Here is a 22,542-nt window from a genome sequence, read left to right as displayed (position 1 = left end):
ACTCAGCCGTGCACCATGACTTCAGATATACAGACTGCTGCCATCACCAGTTGCCTATACAAGGCAGTGCTGGCCAGTGATGAAAGAGAGATGGAGCAAGGAGAGAGCGGCCGATATATATAAGTTAAGGGGCAGGTCAGAGTATGGGCTATTGGTGGCATGTTGCACCTGGTGTGCTGGGAAATCTTGCTGGCAGAGTAGTGCACCCACAGAGTATCCAACAGACCACCTCCTCCTCCTTTATCCTACAGACAGACAGAATAGGAAGAAAGGCGGGGAAGCCTGCTGCCACCATTAGGAGCTTCTGTGTGTGGATCACCGGCCACAGCCAACTAAATACACAGTCCATTTGTGCACCTGATGACCAGGAAAGTTAAGTACAATCACTATGACTTTGAAAAAGTATGAAAAGAAAAGGCCCCCATTAATATTAGTGCATTGGTGGCAGAACCTTCTGAAGTCGACCGACAGTCTAATGTGTGTGGGGAGAGAAGAATCAGGCAAAGTTACGGTAATATTTTTGCCCAATCCTTTTGCTCTCTGCTAGATGAGTCTGGCAGCAGCTTTCTCCCTCTTGAAGACATATGCACATAGCTGTGGACCGACAGCTATTGAATGTGCATGGCCACCTTTAAGCTATATACACATTGTGTTGGAATGTCAGGAGAATTTTCTTTTATATGCCATTCTGAGGCTATACAGAGACATATTTCAGCCATTGCCTATTTTTTTGTTGAGGGCCAGTGTATAGATAAGTACAGTCTGCTGTGCTTTCTTATTCAGTAAAAGACATATGCTGATGCATGCCACTTAAACAGAGGCCAAAAAGACACAGTTTTGGCCTGTGTTGGGTCAATGTGGACCTATGGATACAGTCAGCATATTCGCTGGGAGACTTGAATTTCAGGCTTTCCATATAAAATAGTTTGTTTTTAGTTTGTATTTAATTTGTACCACAAAAAACACTGATTATGTATTGGCAAAGTAAAACATATCATAACTGAATTGGTTACTCTATTAAAAGGAATCTGTCAAACGAGTAGACTCCTTTAAAATAGGCCCTAAAGCTACTATGCATTATCACCTAATACAATCCTTGTAGAACCAAAAAGGAGATTAGAATACAGCTCATCAAACATACATCACTGAGAGGTATTAACTGGCATGTCATGAGAATTCAGGACTTATTATGGGTATTATTTACCCATTAGGGTATGCCCCTGTGATCATTCATCCCTAATACCGTTTGCATATTGTCAACAAAAGACAATTTTTATTGCTGGCATAAGAACTGTCAGGCTATCAAATAAGTGCTTGCTGGTCGGCTGCTTGGCGGGCCTTTTAAATGGGCCAATGGTCGGGAACGAGCGTTCCTTCTAGACAATCATTGACCCACGTTGTAGGGCCCTAAGTTACACTTCAAGTTTGCAAGTCATTGCTAGTCCACTTATTAAGGACTTGTCTTTTTTCCATATATATATATTTTTTTTTTTTAACAAATATCTGCTTTATTTGTTTTTCACAAAGATAATATGTCTAATTTGCAGTGTTACAGAATATAGAAAAGTTACATATTCTTATTTACATAGTTGCAAATGTAGCAAAATGTAGAAAAATAGTCATATATAACAAGTACTTGTTAATATAAACCATTTGGCAATACAAAGATACGAGTGATAATTATTATTACACCTGGACCAGTATGGGCCTTAAACCACTCAGGTGTTACGGATGTTATTATACTTAGACAAATGATCTTTATCGAAGTATGACAGTATTGAGAAGAACACAGATATCTCCCAGAGGAGATTGATATCTTCCAAGAAAGGAAAATAAAACAAAATAAAACAGGTACCACAGGTTGTTCCCAGTTCCGCTCCTCAGTGATTGATGAGTTGTATTTGTATTTGTAGCCAATGGTTACCGCCGTCATCTCTCATATGGAGGTCTTTTTTCTATATTTAAAATAGTTCTAATAGTGCTTATATTGTAACAATATACAGTATATTACAGTTTTACAGGTCCAGTTACACAATGTATTTCATTCTGATTTCCTGATTGGAGTCGGAAGGAATTTCTTTCCCCTAAAGTGAGGAAAATTGGCTTCTACCTCACAGTTTTTTTTTTGCCTTCCTCTGGATCAACTTGCAGGATAACTGGCCGAACTGGATGGACAAATGTCTTTTTTCAGCCTTACAAACTATGTTACTATGTAACTGTTATTACTATTTGTAGCCAGTTATTAAACACGTGGATAGCATAAGTGTTATGGCAGCAGTCTGTCCACCACTGCTCCTGTCCTGCTGGTTGGCACGGTAGTTGCCTTGCTCACCCACAACACTGTCCCAGAGCTGCAGCGGCCCGGTCCTGGTGGCTCTCTCTCCTAGCCTGGAGATCCCAGTCTCTAAATAGTACTGTAACTCCCATCCACAGGTTAAAGCTCACATCTTACTGGCCATGACTCTCTCTGCCTGTAGAGCATGTTCTCACTCTGGATCTTAAAGAGTCAACGTGTGCTCCCTCCCCAGCCGATGGCCAGTAACATTAGAGTATTTAGGACACCTTATTTGTGGGAAGGTGACTAAGCAATAGGTTCTAGTTCACTAGTTTCTTGCAAAGCTGTGCCAGTTGTTCACTTGCCTGTTCCATGTACAGACTTCTTTCTGGCTTCTGGAATTTACCCTTCACTGCCTGACCTGACCCTTGCCTGATCACTGTACTGACCCTGAACTGTCTGCCCTGACCTCGGCCTGTCCCTGACTACACTCACTGCTCCACATTGGTGTCTCTTAACCCCCATGGGTCAGGAGTAACTTAAAAAGAGACTATTCCGAGAGTCAGTGGCCTAGTTTTTACCCTGCAGCAGTGTCCAGATCCCTGTACAGGGGTTAAAGAATGAAGACCTGGGGAGCCAATTAGAAAATGCTATTAGGAGTAGCCGCAAGTCAAGTCACTTCTGCTTTATTATAATAACATTGTTTCCATTGAAATCTATGGGTACTATGGGTACTCATGCCTACCATAGAGAGAGATACTCCTTGTGGATGTACAGTACCTCAGAATAGGGTGCGCACTGTTCTTATTATGTAATGTTATTTAATGATATTTAATATGTTAATGCTAGAACACACCTTTAATTATTAACTTTTTTTTCTGTCAGTACCTCTTTTTATTAAAATGATAATACAGATAAATACATATACTAGGATACTGGTCGTTTCATACCAGTATCTTGAAAGCTTGCATGTTATTTTTATTTACTATTATTATCAGTGATATATATATTTTTTGCAATATATATATATATATATATATATATATATATATATATAAATTTATTTATATTTTTTTCATTATACACTTTATAATATACTACAGTTAACCCTTCTTATTCCACTCAATTCTGGTTTTAATAGTAACAGCAGTGACTAAGTATGTGTCTCTGGCCAGCATTCATCACACCCAGTATCCTGACTCTGCTCTTCAGAAATGTTGGCCTCTCTCTGCATACCACATGACTGGATCATCCGGTGGTAAAGCATGGGTTTAACCCAGGATGATTGTCACACGTGTGGAGCACCACATTTGAGGAAATGTTTACTTCGTCAGCCGACACAAGTCTAGAATTTCTTTAATACACTAGAAAGTACTAAAATTCTTTTGTGCTGTAATTTAAACAGCCCAGAATGTCATTAATGGCTGACATTGATCGTACAGAACATATTGCTCTCTGATCAGTAAAAATCCAACCTCTGTATTTATGTTCGTCATTTCTGGATGAATTCCACATTGTTATTTAGGAAATATTATGTTGATTGGGAAGCTTCAGTCAGGTGTAGGAAAATTCCAGTGCAGGAACATTTTCTGGACACAATGGTGTGATATTTACTAAACCCCACCAATCGTATATTGAAGACCTATCTAGAGGATAGAGGTCATCAATTATTTACCCCCAGAAAACAGCTTAAATACTTTTAAGCCTACCTGGACAGTATATAAATGTGTTGTGAGAAAAGGGTGCCGGTAAGAGTATTAAGGGGTCCTTTATCAAACAGAAATATGCCTAAATTAGGTATATTTCTGGTGAAAATTGTGGCGCTGAGATCCTTTGCACCGCAATCTGTGCCTTCTCCCCGCCCACACCAGGTCTAAAAAACTGGGCCTGGCGGGGAAGGGGATGGGCCAAGAAGCCTGTCTCATTTATCAACTTCTATGCCTGTTTTACATTTAGAAGTGGCAGAGGATCCGCTGAAGTTATTATAGAGGCCGTCACTTCTTCATAACTCCAGCGGATCCACCGCCAGCTATAAGAGTTATTAAGACTGGCGTCTAAAACGCCAAAATTGTCAGAAAGTTGCATCCAGTAAATTATAACACTATAATACTGCTATTCAGTGCCAAAGGGCATCTAAATATTATTTCTATAAGGTGCTCACATACAGAACTGCCACCATCTGCCATGCTGTATCCACATAATGGTATGAATGCTACCTTTACAGCAGCACATGGAGTTACATATTAACATAGGAGGACATTTATGTTAAACAAAAACATCTGTTAGGTGTTTTTTCTCTGCGACTTTTTCCCGCTCACGCCAGGTCTACAAAATTGGGCGTGACATAGGCTGGGAAAGGCTACGGGCCGGCAAGGTCTATTTTACGCATAGAAAATGGTCTAAATCTACACCAGCAAGGGAGCTGGCCTAGATTTAGAACCGGCGGTTGAAGTTATGTAGAGGCCTGCGCCAGAGCAGGGCCTTATTAAGACTGGCCTCTAAAGTGCTGGTCCTAATAAAGGACATCAATAGTTTGTAAAGCTGAAAAAAAATCTGTCCATCCAGTTTGGCCTGTTATCCTGCAAGTTGATCCAGAGGAAGGCAAAAAACCCTGTGAGGTAGAAGCCAATTTTCCTCACTTTAGGGGAATAAAAAATTCCTTCCTGACTCCAATCAGGCAATCAGAATAACTCCCTGGATCAACGACCCCTCTCTAGTAGCTATAGCCTGTAATATTATTATGCTCCAGAAATGCATCCAGGCCCCTCTTGAATTCCTTTATTGTACTCACCATCACCACCTCCTCAGGCAGAGAGTTCCATAGTCTCACTGCTCTTACCGTAAAGAACCCTTTTCTATGTTTGTGTACAAACCTTCTTTCCTCCAGACGCAGAGGATGTCCCCTCGTCACAGTCCTGGGGATAAATAGATGATGGGATAGATCTCTGTACTGACCCCTGATATATTTATACATAGTAATTAGAAATCCTAGTACTAGTCTGTAGTACTGTACTCCACCCAGAATTGTACACAATACTCCATGTGTGGTCTGACTAGTGATTTGTAAAGTGGCAAGACTATGTTCTCATCACGGGCATCTATGCCTCTTTTGTTGCAACTCATTATATTATTGCCCTTGGCAGCAGCTGCCTGACACTGGTTTCTATGGCTTAGGCTACTTTCACACTATTGTTTTTTGCGGATCTGTCATGGATCTGCAAAAACACTTCCGTTACAATGTACAACCGCATGCATCCGTCATGAATGGATCCGGTTGTATTATGTCTTCTATAGCCATGACGGATCCGACTTGAACACCATTGAAAGTCAATGGGGGACGGATCCGTTTTCGATTGTGCCAGATTGTGTCAGAGAAAACAGATCCCTCCCCATTGACTTACATTGTGTGTCAGGACAGATCCGTTTACAGCAAAACGCTGCAGTGTCCACCTCCAGAGCGGAATGGTGACTGAACGGAGGCAAACTGATGCATTCTGAGTGGATCCTTTTCCATTCAGAATGAATTAGGGCAAAACTGATCCGTTTTGGACCGCTTGTGAGAGCCCATAACGGATCTCAGAAACGGAAAGCAAAAACGCCAGTGTGAAAGTAGTCTTGGTTTGCTGTCCTTTTCCATATGAGTGTTACCCAGTATTTTACTATTTAGTATGTACGGGTGACTTGCATTTGTCCTTACCATGTGCATAACCTTACATTTGTCAGTATTACAACTTATCTGCCACTTATCTGCCCAAGCCTCCAATCTATCCAGATCCCTCTGTAGTAGTATACTGTCCTCTTCAGTGTTAATTACTTTACACAATTTAGTGTCATCTGCGAAAATTTATATTTCACAATGCAAGCCTTCTACAAGATCATTAATAAATATATTGAAGAGAATAGGGCCCAATACTGACCCCTGAGGTACTCCACTAGTGATGGTGACCCAATCTGAGTGTGTACCATTAATAACCACCCTCTGTTTTCTATCATTGAGCCAGTTACTTACCCACATACAGACGTTTTCTCCCAGTCCGAGCATTCTCATTTTATATACTAACCTTTTATGTGGTACAGTGTCAAATGCTTTGGAGAAGTCCAGATATATTATACCAATTGACTCACCCCGGTCAAGTGTTGAACCTACCTCATAGAAACTGATTAAATTAGTTTGACATGACCGATCCCTCATGAAGCCATGTTGATATGGCGTTATTTGCTTATTTTCATTGAGGTACTCCAAGATAGCATTGCTTAGAAAAATTTTAAACTGTTTACTCACGAGAGATGTTAACCACTTGCCTAACGCTGCACAACTTTCTACATCGTGGCGGTAGGCTCTAATCTGTAACCCGACGTATAAGAGCGTCGGGTTACATTGCGATCTGCCGGCAGCCCGCCTGGCAGATCGCTGTGACTGCGCTGTCATTAGACAGCTGTGATCACAGGGATATGTGCCGTGGCCAGCTGGAGCAGTCAGGCAGTAATACACGCTTGTAGCACTCTGCTGCAAGTGTGTATTACATTGAAGAAGTTGAAAGCCGGCAGGGAGCGCTTTTTCTTATGTAAAAGCGCCACCTACTGGCTTTAAAATGAAATGTCAGCCTGCAGGCTGGGAACTAACCTCTTCTTGCCTTGACTGTGGCAGAAAGGGGGTTAATTCAGTTAAAAAAAAAGTTAACAATAAATAAAAATAATAATAAAAAAGATAAAAAAATAAATAAAATAAAAAAATATAGCAATAGTTACTAGTATTAGCAATAGTAATTAGACTACGTACACACATACAAACATCCCGCCCCTTTATCGTTCATAAAAAATAAAATAAAATATATTATATTTCAATATATTTAAAAGGTAAATATAAATAGGCACACCACCTACTGGAAAGATATGTTAGGCCACCTTTGGAATATTAAAACATATCACCAAATGTATTATATACAAATGAAATAATATAATAATAATAATAATAATAATAATAATAATAATAATAATATAAAATAATGATAAAAAACTAAAATATGAGTAAAATGGATAGCAGTGATGGTTCACATAACACAATAGTTACTTGTCCTAATCCATTTCCTTCCTAAAAACTTCTCACATAAAAGTCCAATGATGCCGCCAAAAAGTGCAATAAATGTTGTATTCCTAGGATATAATAAATGTTAAAAATTCTTGGTAATTAGAAGTCATGATTCATATGGAAACTGATATCAAAGTTCATAATTGTTGTTCAGAATACATGATTTATAAAATGTTTATAAAAATTCTGAAAAACAAGGTTATCCAATCCATGCATTCTAGGTGTCTAGAATTATTATAGTGGCAATCTGTCACGGGAATAGAGTTCCACTTTCATGTCCCTCTTCTGTGGGAAATATTTGTCAAGTGCGTTTGTAAAAGTAGCGCTTACCTCTATGGTTAGTTGAAAGCAGGAGAACTCTTATCTGTGAGGTTTCGTGACAAAGCACTTACCTTTGAGGTTGGTTCGGAGCGGGAATAGGCTACGGGGCTGTGCACTCACCCCTGTCTTGTCAGCGTGTCTTGCCGCTCCTTGCAGCTCTTTGCTATTGCGAGTAGCAGTATTCCAACCTTCAGCTCGCCTCCATACACACGTGTTGATTAATTCTGCTGTTCACCAGGCTAATGCTCTGTTGGTGGCTGTTACATAGTTTCACTGGCTGGTTTCTTGAAACAAATCTCTTTAAATCGATGTCGACATCAATCGTAGCATGACATATATTTTTAATAATATTTTGTTTTATTATTATTATTATACAGTCCTGATCAAAAGTTTAAGACCACTTGAAAAATGGCAAAATCATATTTAGCATGGCTGGATCTTAACAAGGTTCCAAATAGAGCTTCAACATGCAACAAGAAGAAATGGGAGTTAGACAAAACATTTTTTGAGCATTCAATTTAATGAAAACAACAAATAAACTGAAACAGTTTAGGACCACACTTCCAAAAAAAAACTAACCCCCCCCCCCCCCCAAAACAGAAATCCAACTTCCAAACATGAACTCAGTAATGAGTAGCTCCGCCGTTATTGTTTATCACTTCAAAAATTCGTTTCGGCATGCTTGATGCAAGCGTTTCCATGAGGTGAGTGGGAACATTTCTCCAAATGGTGAAGACGGCCGCACGAAGGCCATCTACTGTCTGGAACTGTTGTCCATTTTTGTAAACTTCCCTTGCCATCCATCCCCAAAGGTTCTCAATTGGATTTAGATCAGGGGAACACGCAGGATGGGCCAAAAGAGTGATATTATTCTCCTGGAAGAAGTCCCTTGTCCTGCGTGCATTGTGTACTGTAGCGTTGTCCTGTTGAAAAACCCAGTCGTTACCACACAGACGAGGGCCCTCAGTCATGAGGAATGCTCTCTGCAACATCTTGACATATCCACGGCCGTTTGACGCCCCTGCACTTCCTAAAGCTCCATTGTTCCACTGAATGAAAAAGCACCCCAGACCATTATGGCGCCCCCTCCACTGTGGCATGTAGAAAACATCTCAGGTAGGATCTGCTTGTCATGCCAGTAACGTTGGAAACCATCAGGACCATCAAGGTTAAATTTTTTCTCATCAGAGAATAAAACTTTCTTCCACCTTTGAATGTCCCATGTTTGGTGCTCTCTTGCAAAGTCCAAACTAGCAGTTCTGTAGCGTTTAAGGAGACGAGGTCTTTGAAGACGTTTTTTGTTTTTGAAGTCCTTCAGTCTCAGATGCCGTCTGATGGTTATGGGGCTGCAGTCAGCACCAGTAAGGGACTTAATTTGGGTCGAGGATCGTCCAGTGTCTTGACGGACAGCCAATTGGATCCTCCGGCTCAGTGCTGATGAAAGTTTGTTCCATAACCCTCAGGATTATTTAAGAAATTCCAAATGACTGTCTTACTGCGCGTTGGCACGCTGTGAGAGACCCTGCTTATGCAGTTCAACAACCCGACCACGTTCAAAAAGGGATAGTTTTTTTGCCTTTGCCATCACAACGTGTGACTACCTGACAGAAAATGACAATGAATCCACATCTTTGCACAGATTTGGCCTTTTAAAGGCATGTGGTCCTAAAATTTGGATCAGCTGAAAAACAGCCTGTTTCAGTTTAATCGTTATTTTCAATTAATTGAATGCTCAAAAAATGTTTTGTCTCACTCTCATTTCTTCTTGTTGCATGTTGAAGCTCTACTTGGAACCTTGTTAAGATCCAACAATGTAAAATATGATTTTTTGCCATTTTTCAAGTTGTCTTAAACTTTTGATCAGGACTGTATTATTTCATTTGTATATAATAAATTTGGTGATATGTTTTAATATCCCAAAGGTGGTTTGACATATCTTTCCAGTAGATGGTGTGTCTATTTATATTTACCTATTAAATTTTTTCTTTCTGGCGGTTTGGGTTCCCGAACAGATAGTGCACCCACGAATTCCCTTTCTGTGCCGTGTGACCCATGCCATTTGATTACAAACTATACATATTTATATATATATATTTATTATTTTTAGCAATAGTATAGTGGAATTTGTATGTGTAAAATATACAAACATACACACATTTGTTTATTTTAAAAATCTAGGTATTTGTTTTAGCAATATTTTGTATAGCAGGGTTTTTTTCTGCGTATAATATACAAACACGCGCAAAAAAAAGCCCCAAAAAACGTAAAATGTCCAAATTTTATCAAGATGGATACCTTGGGCGAATAACATAAAAAAAGTCACTTTAAAGGGGCTTGTAGCGTTTTGGCACTGTACAAGATTTTTCTGGCAATAAGGTGCTATAGAACCAGCAACAGAAAAAAAAAGTCTGTGTCCCCAAAGGTCTTTGTCCCCAAAGGTCTTTCATGCACACTAGCACATGGAGATAGAGGGCTGAGTATTAGGGACTGTAGCGATTGACCAATGCTGAGTCCTTGCCTTAGTTGTTTAGACATCAGCTGATAACTAATGCTGAATCTGTATTCATGCTATTGTATTTGTTATTCCCCTGATGATTTGGCTTTGGGCCAATGAAACACGTCGGTTCGTTTCTCTAAACAGCACTAGTGTCTCTCTGCTGTTTTTCCCTGACGAAGCTGGGAAGTCATTTGGCTGCGTAGGGACAAACTGGGTCACCTAGGCGGTGAGGACCGGCTCAGAGGGGTCGCCCCTTTTGAGGGTGAGCAAATTGCTCCCTGGGCAATAGGATTTAGCTCAGGTCAAGCAGAGCAATCTAGGGGAAGAGACCCAGCATTTGGTTCCCTGAGACCCCCACTAGACTTTAGAACGTAACCCTGGTAAAACTGTTTCTTTTTTCTTATGCACGGCTATTTAACGCACTAACGTGCGCCACTTTTTATATATTTGATTGAACTAATGGGCCATTATTTTATACGCATTATTTATTAAAAGTTATATATTAAAAAGGTTACCCTAGATTCTTGATTTGTTTGGGTCACCCATTTCCTGACACTGTATTGACCATTGTCATTATGGTTATGTGAATATTATTCCTTAAATATCAGAAATAAGGGTGTAGCTATGACATTACTTAATTTTCTTAGGATACAGGGGTGTATGCCATCTGGTTCCAGCGATTTGTCTATTTTAATCTTTTTAAGATGCAGCTGCACTTCTTCCTGGGTCAGACAGGCAACTTTTAATGGGGAATTTACTTTTACACTCTGCATTTCATTTGACACTTTATTTTTCTCAGTGAATACAGGGGAGAAAAAAAATATTTAATAGCTTTGCTTTCTCCTCATCGTTCTTTGCAACACTCCCCTCATCACTCTGTCGACACCTTTAGATTTATACTTTTCACCATTCATATAACTGAAGAACATTTTAGGGTTAATTTTACTCTTTGGCAATTAATCTCTGTCGCCAGTTTGGCTGCTTTTATTTGTCTTTTACGTATTCTATTTTTTTTCTCACCGCCCTCCTGTTTTAGTGATTTGAATGCTTTCTGTTTGTCATTTATTGCTTCCTTTAGATTTCTATTAATCCACATTGATTTTTTTTTTTGTTCCTTACCCTTCCCTTTTATTCCCATAAGGCATGTACCTCTCACAAATAGAGTTTAGGATGGTTTTAAAAATATCTCATTTTGTGGCTGCATTTTTTTTTTTGGAGGACTTCGTCCCAGTTAGTTAAGCCAATGCCCTCTAGTCAAATTTAGCTTTTTTGAAGTTTGGTATTTTTGTGCCTCCCTGACGAAACACTTTTTTAAATGACAATTGGAAGAATATTATTTTATTGTCACTATTTACCAGGTGTCCCCCCAACCTGCACATCTGTTGTCCAGTATAGCTGTATACTCTAGTATAGCTGTTTCTCTAGTCAGGTCCGGAACCAGTTAGGAAAGGTAATCGTCTTTGCTTTTCTTTATGAGACACTATGTTATCACCAAGAAGCAAATCTTCTAAAAACAATGCAGAATACCACCATAATTATACTACCAGAAGCAAACCACTAATGAAGGGACAATATCCAATGTAAATCAGTTTTTAATGTTAGTCAATTAAAAGTATACAGTAAAGCCAAAAGAGACGTTTGTTAAACCAGTGCACAAAGATTAAAAAGGATGGTCTTGCCGGATTCTGCAGATTCTGACAATGTGTACATCATATATTCCAGAAGGTGTCAGGTTGGGATCAAATAGCTGCCCCTAGTAATCCCTAAATTCCCTGATCTATTCTGGTTGTCCAGGTAAGCGGAATAACTGCCGTATATGCCCCTCGAGTTTCTCTACTAGCTAACTATAGAAAAGCCTTGGATCCGATCCTAATAACTGTTAGTGATCCCATATATTCTGATCCCAGGGGCCATGAGGGTAGCTGGATAGGGTCAATAAGTCCTAATGTGCAAATTGTCCTTATAGAGGCTGTTTGTTACTACCAGCAGCCATTAATTTTCCCCACAGCCATATGTTGTTGTCACTTTAAGATGACTAATGTTAGTTTGATGTAAAGGGGGTTCCTTGGGTTTTCATATTGATGGCCTATCCTCAGGATTGGAGGAAAAAAAGACAATGCAGCAGCACCCTGCAAATCAGATAAAGTACAACAATGCCATAGTCATAAAAATAATGATTACAAAAATGATAGTGCTAATGCTACGCTTATTTATAAAGTGAGATGCTTGGCCAATGCATTTTGTACAAAACCATCTGAGCCCGTCTGCCGAACGTCAAGGCGATCTCTGTTAGACGGGTCCTAACACTAAATACTACCTGTTATGCGCCATAATGGCCGCCATAAAATTCAGGGAGTGTTGGATCCACATGCATGTTGGATCCACTCTGCCTTTTTGCATTTTTTGGGCCACAATGGCCTCCATTACAAGGGATGCAGGTACCAACATGCATACCGAACCCACTCTATACCTTTCCTGGTGCTAGACAGCTTCCAATGAATGTAGTGAGAGCAGGCTACAGCTTTATGCTGAAAGTAATTTAAATCAGCCTATGGGGCAGACAGGCTAATCAGGAGTGCACGACTTGCTGGAGTGCCACATCTCCAGCATAGTAAATCTGCAAAAAAAGGGGGTTAGCCAGCACCTCCCAGTGCGCAGGTGCACGCTGCCATGGCAAAGACCTAGAGGAAAAAAAGAGACAATGCAGCAGCACCCTGCAAATCAGATAAAGTACAACAATGCCATAGTCAAGGCGATCTCTGTTAGACGGGTCTTAACACTAAATACTACCTGTTATGCGCCATAATTGCCGCCATAAAATTCAGGGAGTGTTGGATCCACATGCATGTTGTATCCACTCTGCCTTTTTCCATTTTTTCCCATGATTTGCAGGGTGCTGCTGCATTGTCTCTTTTTTCCCTCTAGGTCTTTGCCATGGCAGCGTGCACCTGTGCACTGGGAGGTGCTGACTAACCCCCTTTTTTTGCTATCCTCAGGATTGGTCATCAATATGAGATCTACGGTGGTCTGACATCCGGTACCCCATCCATCAGCTGTTTTAGGAAGCCTTGACGCTCAATGGAGCTCCAGTGATATCATCGGCCTCCTCACAGCTTACCAGGCATAGTGTCGTCCATTGTATAGTGGCTGGGCTTGGTATTGCAGCTCAGCTCCAATCACATGAATGGGATGTGATTGATGAAAGTGTCTTCATAGCTTATGAAGAGGCCTAAGCACTCACACAGGGTTGCAGTCTCTTCATACAGCTTATCACAAGGGTGCTGGGAGTTGGATCCTATGAATTTGAAATTGATAACCTATCCTGCAAATAGGCCATCAATATCAGAATCTTGGAGTACCTTTTTAAAGAGCTTTAAATGGAATGTATACAGTCATAGGAGACTCTAGAATATAATATACAACTTTTCAGGGCACTTAGGGCACTTTTGATTCAGGTTGGATTACTCTGACCCAAATCAAATTGATCTACTGATTCGGCTAAATAGAATCTGAATTAAATTTCAAACAATTTGTTCATCACACCTTCTGATGCTTCTATTCTTCTCATGCATTTTGCTGCAGTAGTGTCCCCATACAAGCTTGGTCCCTTAGAAGACATGGATAATAGCCAATAATGAAGTCTTCCCCATGCATGCAGTGAAATACTCTCTCAAGTGCAGACATGTGACACTGAGTAAAGTTTGGTTTGGTATGCTCACAGCATAGGACAAGAAACAAGAGATGGCCATAGTCATTAGAAAATTGAAAATGAGCAGTGGTTCTGCAACGATAACTATATATTTTTTTATAATAATACAAAAATGTACATGTCCCCAGAATGTCCTAGTGATATCTAGATATCAGTTTGTAATTGTGGAAAAAACCCTTCAATAAAAGATCGGTTAGATAAGAACTCAATTCTAACAGCTTGTCGTCTGAACTAACTTGCTTCTATGTCTTCTTTTAAGGTCGGGGAGTGTGGCACATAACTGGCAGGAAATCTACAACTTTGTGGAGACGCTTACAGAAAGATTTGTGAGGTAAAATCAAGTTTGGTCTTTCATGTTTTGTAATAATTGTCTGCTTATGAGAGAGAATAAGAAACAATTTTACTATTTCATTTTAGCTATGCTTCTCTTTAACCTGTATTTTGTCAGAAAAGTCATGCACTAAACGCTTCTGCAGTTCAAACTGATGCCAAAGTGCTTCTTTAGCAATTGAGTGAGCTCTGTTTTAGACAGGACTCAAATAACAATACATTTAGATTCTTTGAGAGATTTATCAAAACTGGGGCAAAGGAAAATAGGCTTAGTAGACTACAGCAACCAATCAGACTGATTCTTTCATTTTCTAAAGGAGCTCTGAATAATGAAAAGTGGAATTAGATTGGTTGTTATTGACTTTTGATAAATCTTTACTGAGAATAAAAATAAAAACTGCACCACTTGTTGATCCCATTCCCATTTACGCGGTAAAAATATATATTTTTTCTCTGTTGCATTTCCTGCAGCAGAACAATAGGTAATGTGGGGAATATCCATCCTGCAAACTCAGAGGACAATGTGTAAAATTAAATAAATACAGCACCCACCAAAAAGAAATTAAGTCCTAGGAACCTAAATGCACGCCTCCAGAGCTGTGTCCAAAAGCCTAGTCATATGATCATTGTAGAAGAAGAGGCAGCTTCCAGCGATTTGAATAATAGTGCTTTTAATCCAAGAAAAGGTGGTACAAGCAACCCAGATGTTCATTGTTTCGACTATACGTTAACCTTCCTCAAGCATGCATACATACAGTGGGGGAAATAATTATTTGACCCCTCACTGATTTTGTAAGTTTGTCCAATGACAAAGAAATGAAAAGTCTCAGAACAGTATCATTTCAATGGTAGGTTTATTGTAACAGTGGCAGATAGCACATCAAAAGGAAAATCGAAAAAATAACTTTAAATAAAAGATAGCAACTGATTTGCATTTCATTGAGTGAAATAAGTATTTGAACCCCTACCAACCATTAAGAGTTCTGGCTCCCACAGAGTGGTTAGACACTTCTACTCAATTAGTCACCCTCATTAAGGACACCTGTCTTAACTAGTCACCTGTATAAAAGACACCTGTCCACAGAATCAATCAATCAAGCAGACTCCAAACTCTCCAACATGGGAAAGACCAAAGAGCTGTCCAAGGATGTCAGAGACAAAATTGTAGACCTGCACAAGGCTGGAATGGGCTACAAAACCATTAGCAAGAAGCTGGGAGAGAAGGTGACAACTGTTGGTGCGATTGTTCGAAAATGGAAGGAGCACAAAATGACCATCAATCGACCTCGCTCTGGGGCTCCACGCAAGATCTCACCTCGTGGGGTGTCAATGGTTCTGAGAAAGGTGAAAAAGCATCCTAGAACTACACGGGAGGAGTTAGTTAATGACCTCAAATTAGCAGGGACCACAGTCACCAAGAAAACCATTGGAAACACATTACACCGCAATGGATTCAAATCCTGCAGGGCTCGCAAGGTCCCCCTGCTCAGGAAGGCACATGTGCAGGCCCGTCTGAAGTTTGCCAATGAACACCTGAATGATTCAGAGAGTGACTGGGAGAAGGTGCTGTGGTCTGATGAGACCAAAATAGAGCTCTTTGGCATTAACTCAACTCGCTGTGTTTGGAGGAAGAAAAATGCTGCCTATGACCCCCAAAACACCGTCCCCACCGTCAAGCATGGGGGTGGAAACATTTTGCTTTGGGGGTGTTTTTCTGCTAAGGGCACAGGACAACTTATTCGCATAAACGGGAAAATGGACGGAGCCATGTATCGTGAAATCCTGAGCGACAACCTCCTTCCCTCTGCCAGGAAACTGAAAATGGGTCGTGGATGGGTGTTCCAGCACGACAATGACCCAAAACATACAGCAAAGGCAACAAAGGAGTGGCTCAAGAAGAAGCACATTAAGGTCATGGAGTGGCCTAGTCAGTCTCCGGACCTTAATCCAATCGAAAACCTATGGAGGGAGCTCAAGCTCAGAGTTGCACAGAGACAGCCTCGAAACCTTAGGGATTTAGAGATGATCTGCAAAGAGGAGTGGACCAACATTCCTCCTAAAATGTGCGCAAACTTGGTCATCAATTACAAGAAACGTTTGACCTCTGTGCTTGCAAACAAGGGTTTTTCCACCAAGTATTAAGTCTTTTTTTGTTAGAGGGTTCAAATACTTATTTCACTCAATGAAATGCAAATCAGTTGCTATCTTTTATTTAAAGTTATTTTTTCGATTTTCCTTTTGATGTGCTATCTGCCACTGTTACAATAAACCTACCATTGAAATGATACTGTTCTGAGACTTTTCATTTCTTTGTCATTGGACAAACTTACAAAATCAGTGAGGGGTCAAATAATTATTTCCCCCACTGTAGGTGAACACACAGATTTAAATACCTAAACCAAATGAAATCATATGGGGGGGACCTGAAAGTAAAAGGGTCAGAGCTAAACATAAATTCACTACAATCATCACAATTCTTTAGGCGCTGGACATAGCTCCCCATGAAGGTCTTTTTTAAAAGGGGTAGTTAACCCCCATGGACCTTTCAGGCAGACTCCCCCAGCGTGGCCAGACTTGCTGATTCCCTGTCTCCCCACATCAACATCCAGTTGCATGTGGGCCACGTGGCCGCTGCAGTCAATGACTGACCACAGCGGTGATGTGTCCCTCATGTGTCATGTCACTGGGTCACATGAGTCAAACTGGATGTTGACCCTAGGCGATGAGGATCTGACGTGGCAGTGAGAAAGCAAAGGAGCCGGATTAGGCAAGTATGAAGTCTGGCATGACCAAAAGGCCCCTTGGTGGGAAAAAAAAAACCTTTAGGCTGGCCATACACTTTCACTAGCTGTCAGCGGAATTCAGCTATTCCTAACAGACAACCTATTCAACATGCATGATCCCTGACATATGTCGAATACATGTCTGCTGAGCATTTCATTCATAATAGTTGGTCAGCCAGTCTGGCCAAAATCGGTGGCTTTGATTGACCTAAGTCTAATGTGTATGGACACCTTTTGACTCCTCTGAGCCATACATTGTGTTCCTCCTTTCAGTAACATCAGTGGCGATTTCTTGCTTGTCTTATGTTCTGTTAACGCTTTTAAAGGACATTTCCAGGGAATTTTCCCAACCTATCCCGATACCTAATATATGTGTTCATTCTACATGTAGCGGTGAGTTATTGTTGCTGTGGTAGAGGACGCATCTGGAAGATAAATATCTTTGTGCTTGTTTCATTTTTTCGGTGGTTGCATGATGTTGTACTTATCAGCAAATATGTTGTGTTGTCTATTCAGCTTCTTGCAAAAACAGCACAAATAAGAATGTTATTCCAATGTCACAAAGGGCAATTTATTAAGTTCTGACTTAGCCAATGCTCGTTTTATAATTTCTTTCTGAAGAAATCCTTACACAACCCAATTTGGGACCAGTGATCAGTAAACAGCATTCCTACAAAACTGTGTAATCATGCAGCTCTGGAAATGAATGTACAGTCTTTCCCAATTTCCCCCCGTCATGGACATAAGAGCAGGGTGAGGACAAAGGATGCTCAGCTGGGACAGCTGCATTTCATAAAATAAAGCTGGAGTTTCAGAGTCGACGTTAAGAAGCCACTCACTCCACTTTAATGGAACAAAGGAAAAATTGTATTTTCATTGCAACAAAGAATACTTGAATATTCCATGCTTGTTATAGTACTTCAGAATGACAGAGGAACACACAATATGTTATAGTTGCCACTGTTTTAAAAGGAATTACTGAATGTGGCTGGAAGTTTAGGGTTCATTCTGTGTGGTGGGCTCTCTAGTATGGACAATTGTGGGTTTTTACTACTTTCATCTTCTATTAACACTATAATTTGGAAAAATTCTGGGTTTTTTGACATCACTGGGCACTGGACAACACAATATTGTCTTAGAGTTGCGTTTCAGAAGCTAAATTCGAAAGATTTGAGAATGAATAAGATTTTGCAGGATAAGTGAATACATTTACAGTATCTCACAAAACTGAGTACACCCCTCACATTTTTGTAAATATTTTATTATATCTTTTTATGGGACAACACTGAAAATATGACACTTTGATACAATGTAAAGTAGTCAGTGTACAGCTTGTATAACAGTGTACTGTACATTTTGTGTGCCCTCAAAATAACGCAACACACAGCCAATTAGCCATTTTCCCTCCCCGGTGTCAAGTGACTTGTTGGTGTTACAAGGTCTCAGGTGTGAATGGGGAGAGGGTGTGTAAAATTTGGTGTTATCACTCTAACAGTCTCTTAAACTGGTCAACGGAAGTTCAACATGGCACCTCATGACAAAGAACTCTCTGAGGATCTACATAAAGATGGCGTAGGCTATGAGAAGATTGCCACACACCCTGAAACTGAGCTGCAGCATGGTGGCCAAGAACATACAGCGGTTTAACAAGATAGGTTCCACTCAGAACAGGCCTTGCCATGGTCAACCAAAGAAGTTTAGTGCACGGCGTCATATCCAGAGGTTGTATGAGTGCTGCAGAGGTTAAAGTGGTGGGGGGTCAGCCTGTCAATTCTAAAACCATATGCCGCACAGTGCATCAAATTAGTCCGCATATCTGTTATACCAGAAGAAAGCCTCTTCTAAAGATGATGCCAAAGAAAGCCCACAAACAGTTTGCTGAAGACAAGCAAACTAAGGAAATGGATTACTGGCACCATGTCCTGTGGTCTGAAGAGACAAAGATGAACTTATTTGGTTCAGATGGTGTCAAGCGTGTGTGGCGGCAACCAGGTGAAGAGTACAAAGACAAGTGTGTTTTGCCTACAGTCAAGCATAGTGGTGGGAGTGTCATCATTTGGGGCTGCATGAGTGCTGGCAGCTGTGGGGAGCTACAGTTCTTTGAGGGAACCATAAATGCCAACATGTACTGTGACATAATGAATCAGAGCATGATCCCCTCCCTTCGGAAACTGGGCCCCAGAGCAGTATTTCTACATGATAATGACCCCAAACACACCTCCAATATTACCACTGCCTTGCTAAAGAAATTGATGGAAAAGGTGCTGGACTTGCCAAGCATGTCTCCAGACCTAAACCCTATTGAGCATCTGTGGGGCATCATCAAACGGAAGGTTGAGGAGCACAAGGTCTCTAACATCCACCAGCTCCCTGATGTCGTCGTGGAGGAGTGGAAGAGAATTCCACTACCAACCTGTGAAGCTCTAGTGAACTCCATGCCCAAGAGAGTTAAGGCAGTGCTGGAAATAATGTTGGCCACACTTTGGCCATTTTCACTTAGGGGTGTACTCACTTTTGTTGCCAGCTGTGTGTTGAGTCATTTTGAGGGCACACCAAATTTATACTGTTATACCAGCTGTGCACTGACTACTTTACATTATATCAAAGTGTCAGATCTTCAGTGTTGTCCCATGAGAAGATAGAAGAAAATATTTACAACGATTTGAGAGGTGTACTCACTTTTGTGATATACTCTATTTACTAAGTATAATTAGATATAATATAACACAGACAAATCACATACTGAATAATAAAAAGTAAATACATCACCAGCCTAAATGGGGTGAGACTCTGTCGATCATGCTATAACACATGTCTGTTTACCACGTTATAACACATGACCGACACCCCAGGTGTACAAGAGATATGGCAAATGAATACTTACATACTACCTAGGATAAAGTTCTAGGTGAAGTTCCCAGAATGTGCAGTGCAGACCAAAAGTTTGGACACACCTTCTCATTCAAAGAGTTTTCTTTATTTTCATGACTATGAAGGCATCAAAACTATGAATTAACACATGTGGAATTATATACATAACAAACAAGTGTGAAACAACTGAAAATATGTCATATTCTAGGTTCTTAAAAGTAGCCACCTTTTGCTTTGATTACTGCTTTGCACACTCTTGGCATTCTCTTGATGAGCTTCAAGAGGTAGTCCCCTGAAATGGTCTTCCAACAGTCTTGAAGGAGTTCCCAGAGATGCTTAGCACTTGTTGGCCCTTTTGCCTTCACTTGCCAGCTCACCCCAAACCATCTCCATTGGGTTCAGGTCCGGTGACTGTGGAGGCCAGGTCATTTGGCGCAGCACCCCATCACTCTCCTTCATAGTCAAATAGCCCTTACTTTCAAAGTTTTCCCAATTTTTTGGCTGACTGACTGACCTTCATTTCTTAAAGTAATGATGGCCACTTGTTTTTCTTTACTTAGCTGCTTTTTTCTTGCAATAATACAAATTCTAGCAGTCTATTCAGTAGGACTATCAGCTGTGTATCCACCTGACTTCTCCTCAACGCAACTGATGGTCCCAACCCCATTTATAAGGCAAGAAATCCCACTTATTAAACCTGAGAGGGCACATCTGTGAAGTGAAAACCATTTCAGGGGACTACCTCTTGAAGCTCATCAAGAGAATGCCAAGAGTGTGCAAAGCAGTAATCAAAGCAAAAGGTGGCTACTTTGAAGAACCTAGAATGACATATTTTCAGTTGTTTCACACTTGTTTGTTATGTATATAATTCCACATGTGTTAATTCATAGTTTTAATGCCTTCAGTGTGAATCTACTATTTTCATAGTCATGAAAATAAAGAAAACTCTTTGAATGAGAAGGTGTGTCCAAACTTTTGGTCTGTACTGTATGTGTGTCAAAGTTTAATCCTTTTAGTCCCTCCTCCAGTGTGTAGCACAAATTTCACTGAGATCACTCAGGAATGTGGTCTTTTCAGCACAATAGGGGATGGGTACTACATTACAAGGCGCATTATTACACATAATGGTAATAATAAAAGGGAACATAATTAAAGGGACAGAACCAATCAGTACTTAACAAAATACCCTTACAATACAGAGGGGTTTTCTAGGATTGCCATTATTGTTAACAGCTATGCTCATGTGTTTGCTTACCTCATGTACATCTTCATGCTTTTTTGACCCATTTTCATCATATAAGCATGGCTCTGGAGTGTTTACATATCCTGTATGTAGCATTTCATGTTGCTGTATCCAACCAAACTCATAATGCACTTTTTTCTCTGTCATAGCTCCAGCAACCCTGAGTAACAACTAGATAGTTTATAGCTCCTCCCACCCAGCTAGTTACATAGACACTACCCTATAACTGCCGCTAACAACACCCAGATAGCTTATAGCTCCTCCTACCCAATTACATAGACACTCCCCTATCACTGCCCTTAACAACACCCAGCTAGTTTATAGCTCCTCTCCCCCAGCAAGTTACATAGACACTTCCCTATAACTGCCGCTAACAACACCCAGCTAGTTTATAGCTCCTCTCACCCAGCTAATTACATAGACACTACCCTATAACTGCCGCTAACAACACCCAGCTAGTTTATAGCTCCTCCTACCCAATTACATAGACACTCCCCTATCACTGCCCTTAACAACACCCAGCTAGTTTATAGCTCCTCCCACCCAGCTAGTTACATAGACACTTCCCTATAACTGCCGCTAACAACACCCAGCTAGTTTATAGCTCCTCTCACCCAGCTAATTACATAGACACTACCCTATAACTGCCGCTAACAACACCCAGCTAGTTTATAGCTCCTCCTACCCAATTACTATAGACACTCCTCTATCACTGCCCTTAAAAACGCCCTGCTAGTTTATAGCTCCTCCGACCCAGCTAGTTACATAGAGACTCCCCTGTCACTGCCCCTGTTGCTGCTTTGACATTTCAATGACCATACCATCATAACAAATAAGAACGAGTTGCATGGACATGGTCACGTGACCACAGCCTTGAATGAAAGATAGGAGTCATAAAGATACATTTTAAATTATTTTAAAGGATGTTGATGCAAAGTAAAAAACTGTAGTAGGATAGTTCATCCCCATTCAGATTGCATGGCAGCACCATAACCCCTGTTATCGAGCAAGCATTTTTATGCACACATAAAAGGTCAGGTCACCTGAGAAACTAGCATTTGATCATTTGTCACTTAGTTGCTTCTCCGTTTACACTGTACAGTGTTTGTGAATGATCTTTCTAATGAACACTGGTTTGACCGCTTATTGGCAGCATGTAAAAGGGTTATAAGTTTTGTCTCTCAAAAAAAATATTTAGCTGTGGACCCCAGGTATAGAGAAAAGGCTTACTTTGCACTGGAGTATTTGGGAAATTTGTCCGTAAGGGATAGATAATCTAAACAGAACCTTTCGTAGGGCTTCCCAGTGGGGGACATATACCTTTTGTAACAACATTCATTCGGTGATCTAAACGCTACTTTCAAATTGCCTTCAGTGGTGATTAATTTGATTTAAAGAGTAGTAGGGAAGGGGTAAAGAGCAGG

The 22,542-nt window shown here is 40.5% G+C and overlaps 1 protein-coding gene across 2 annotated transcripts in view; it reads left to right on the top strand.

The window, feature by feature from the left end:
• ANTXR2 (ANTXR cell adhesion molecule 2) overlaps positions 1 to 22,542 on the top strand; it is a 320,264-nt gene that overhangs the window by 13,266 nt on the left and 284,456 nt on the right. For both annotated transcript variants that reach the window (XM_040417929.1, XM_040417928.1), the window contains exon 3: positions 14,151 to 14,222. In XM_040417929.1, the coding sequence (XP_040273863.1) occupies positions 14,151 to 14,222 (72 nt within the window). The remainder of the gene's footprint in view (positions 1 to 14,150; positions 14,223 to 22,542) is intronic.

This window comes from Bufo bufo, chromosome 2 (genome assembly GCF_905171765.1).
Source record: "Bufo bufo chromosome 2, aBufBuf1.1, whole genome shotgun sequence".
Classification (NCBI taxonomy): Eukaryota; Metazoa; Chordata; class Amphibia; order Anura; family Bufonidae; genus Bufo; species Bufo bufo.
The sequence above is the reverse complement of the archived record's forward strand: the minus strand, read 5'-3'. Positions and strand labels throughout refer to the sequence as shown.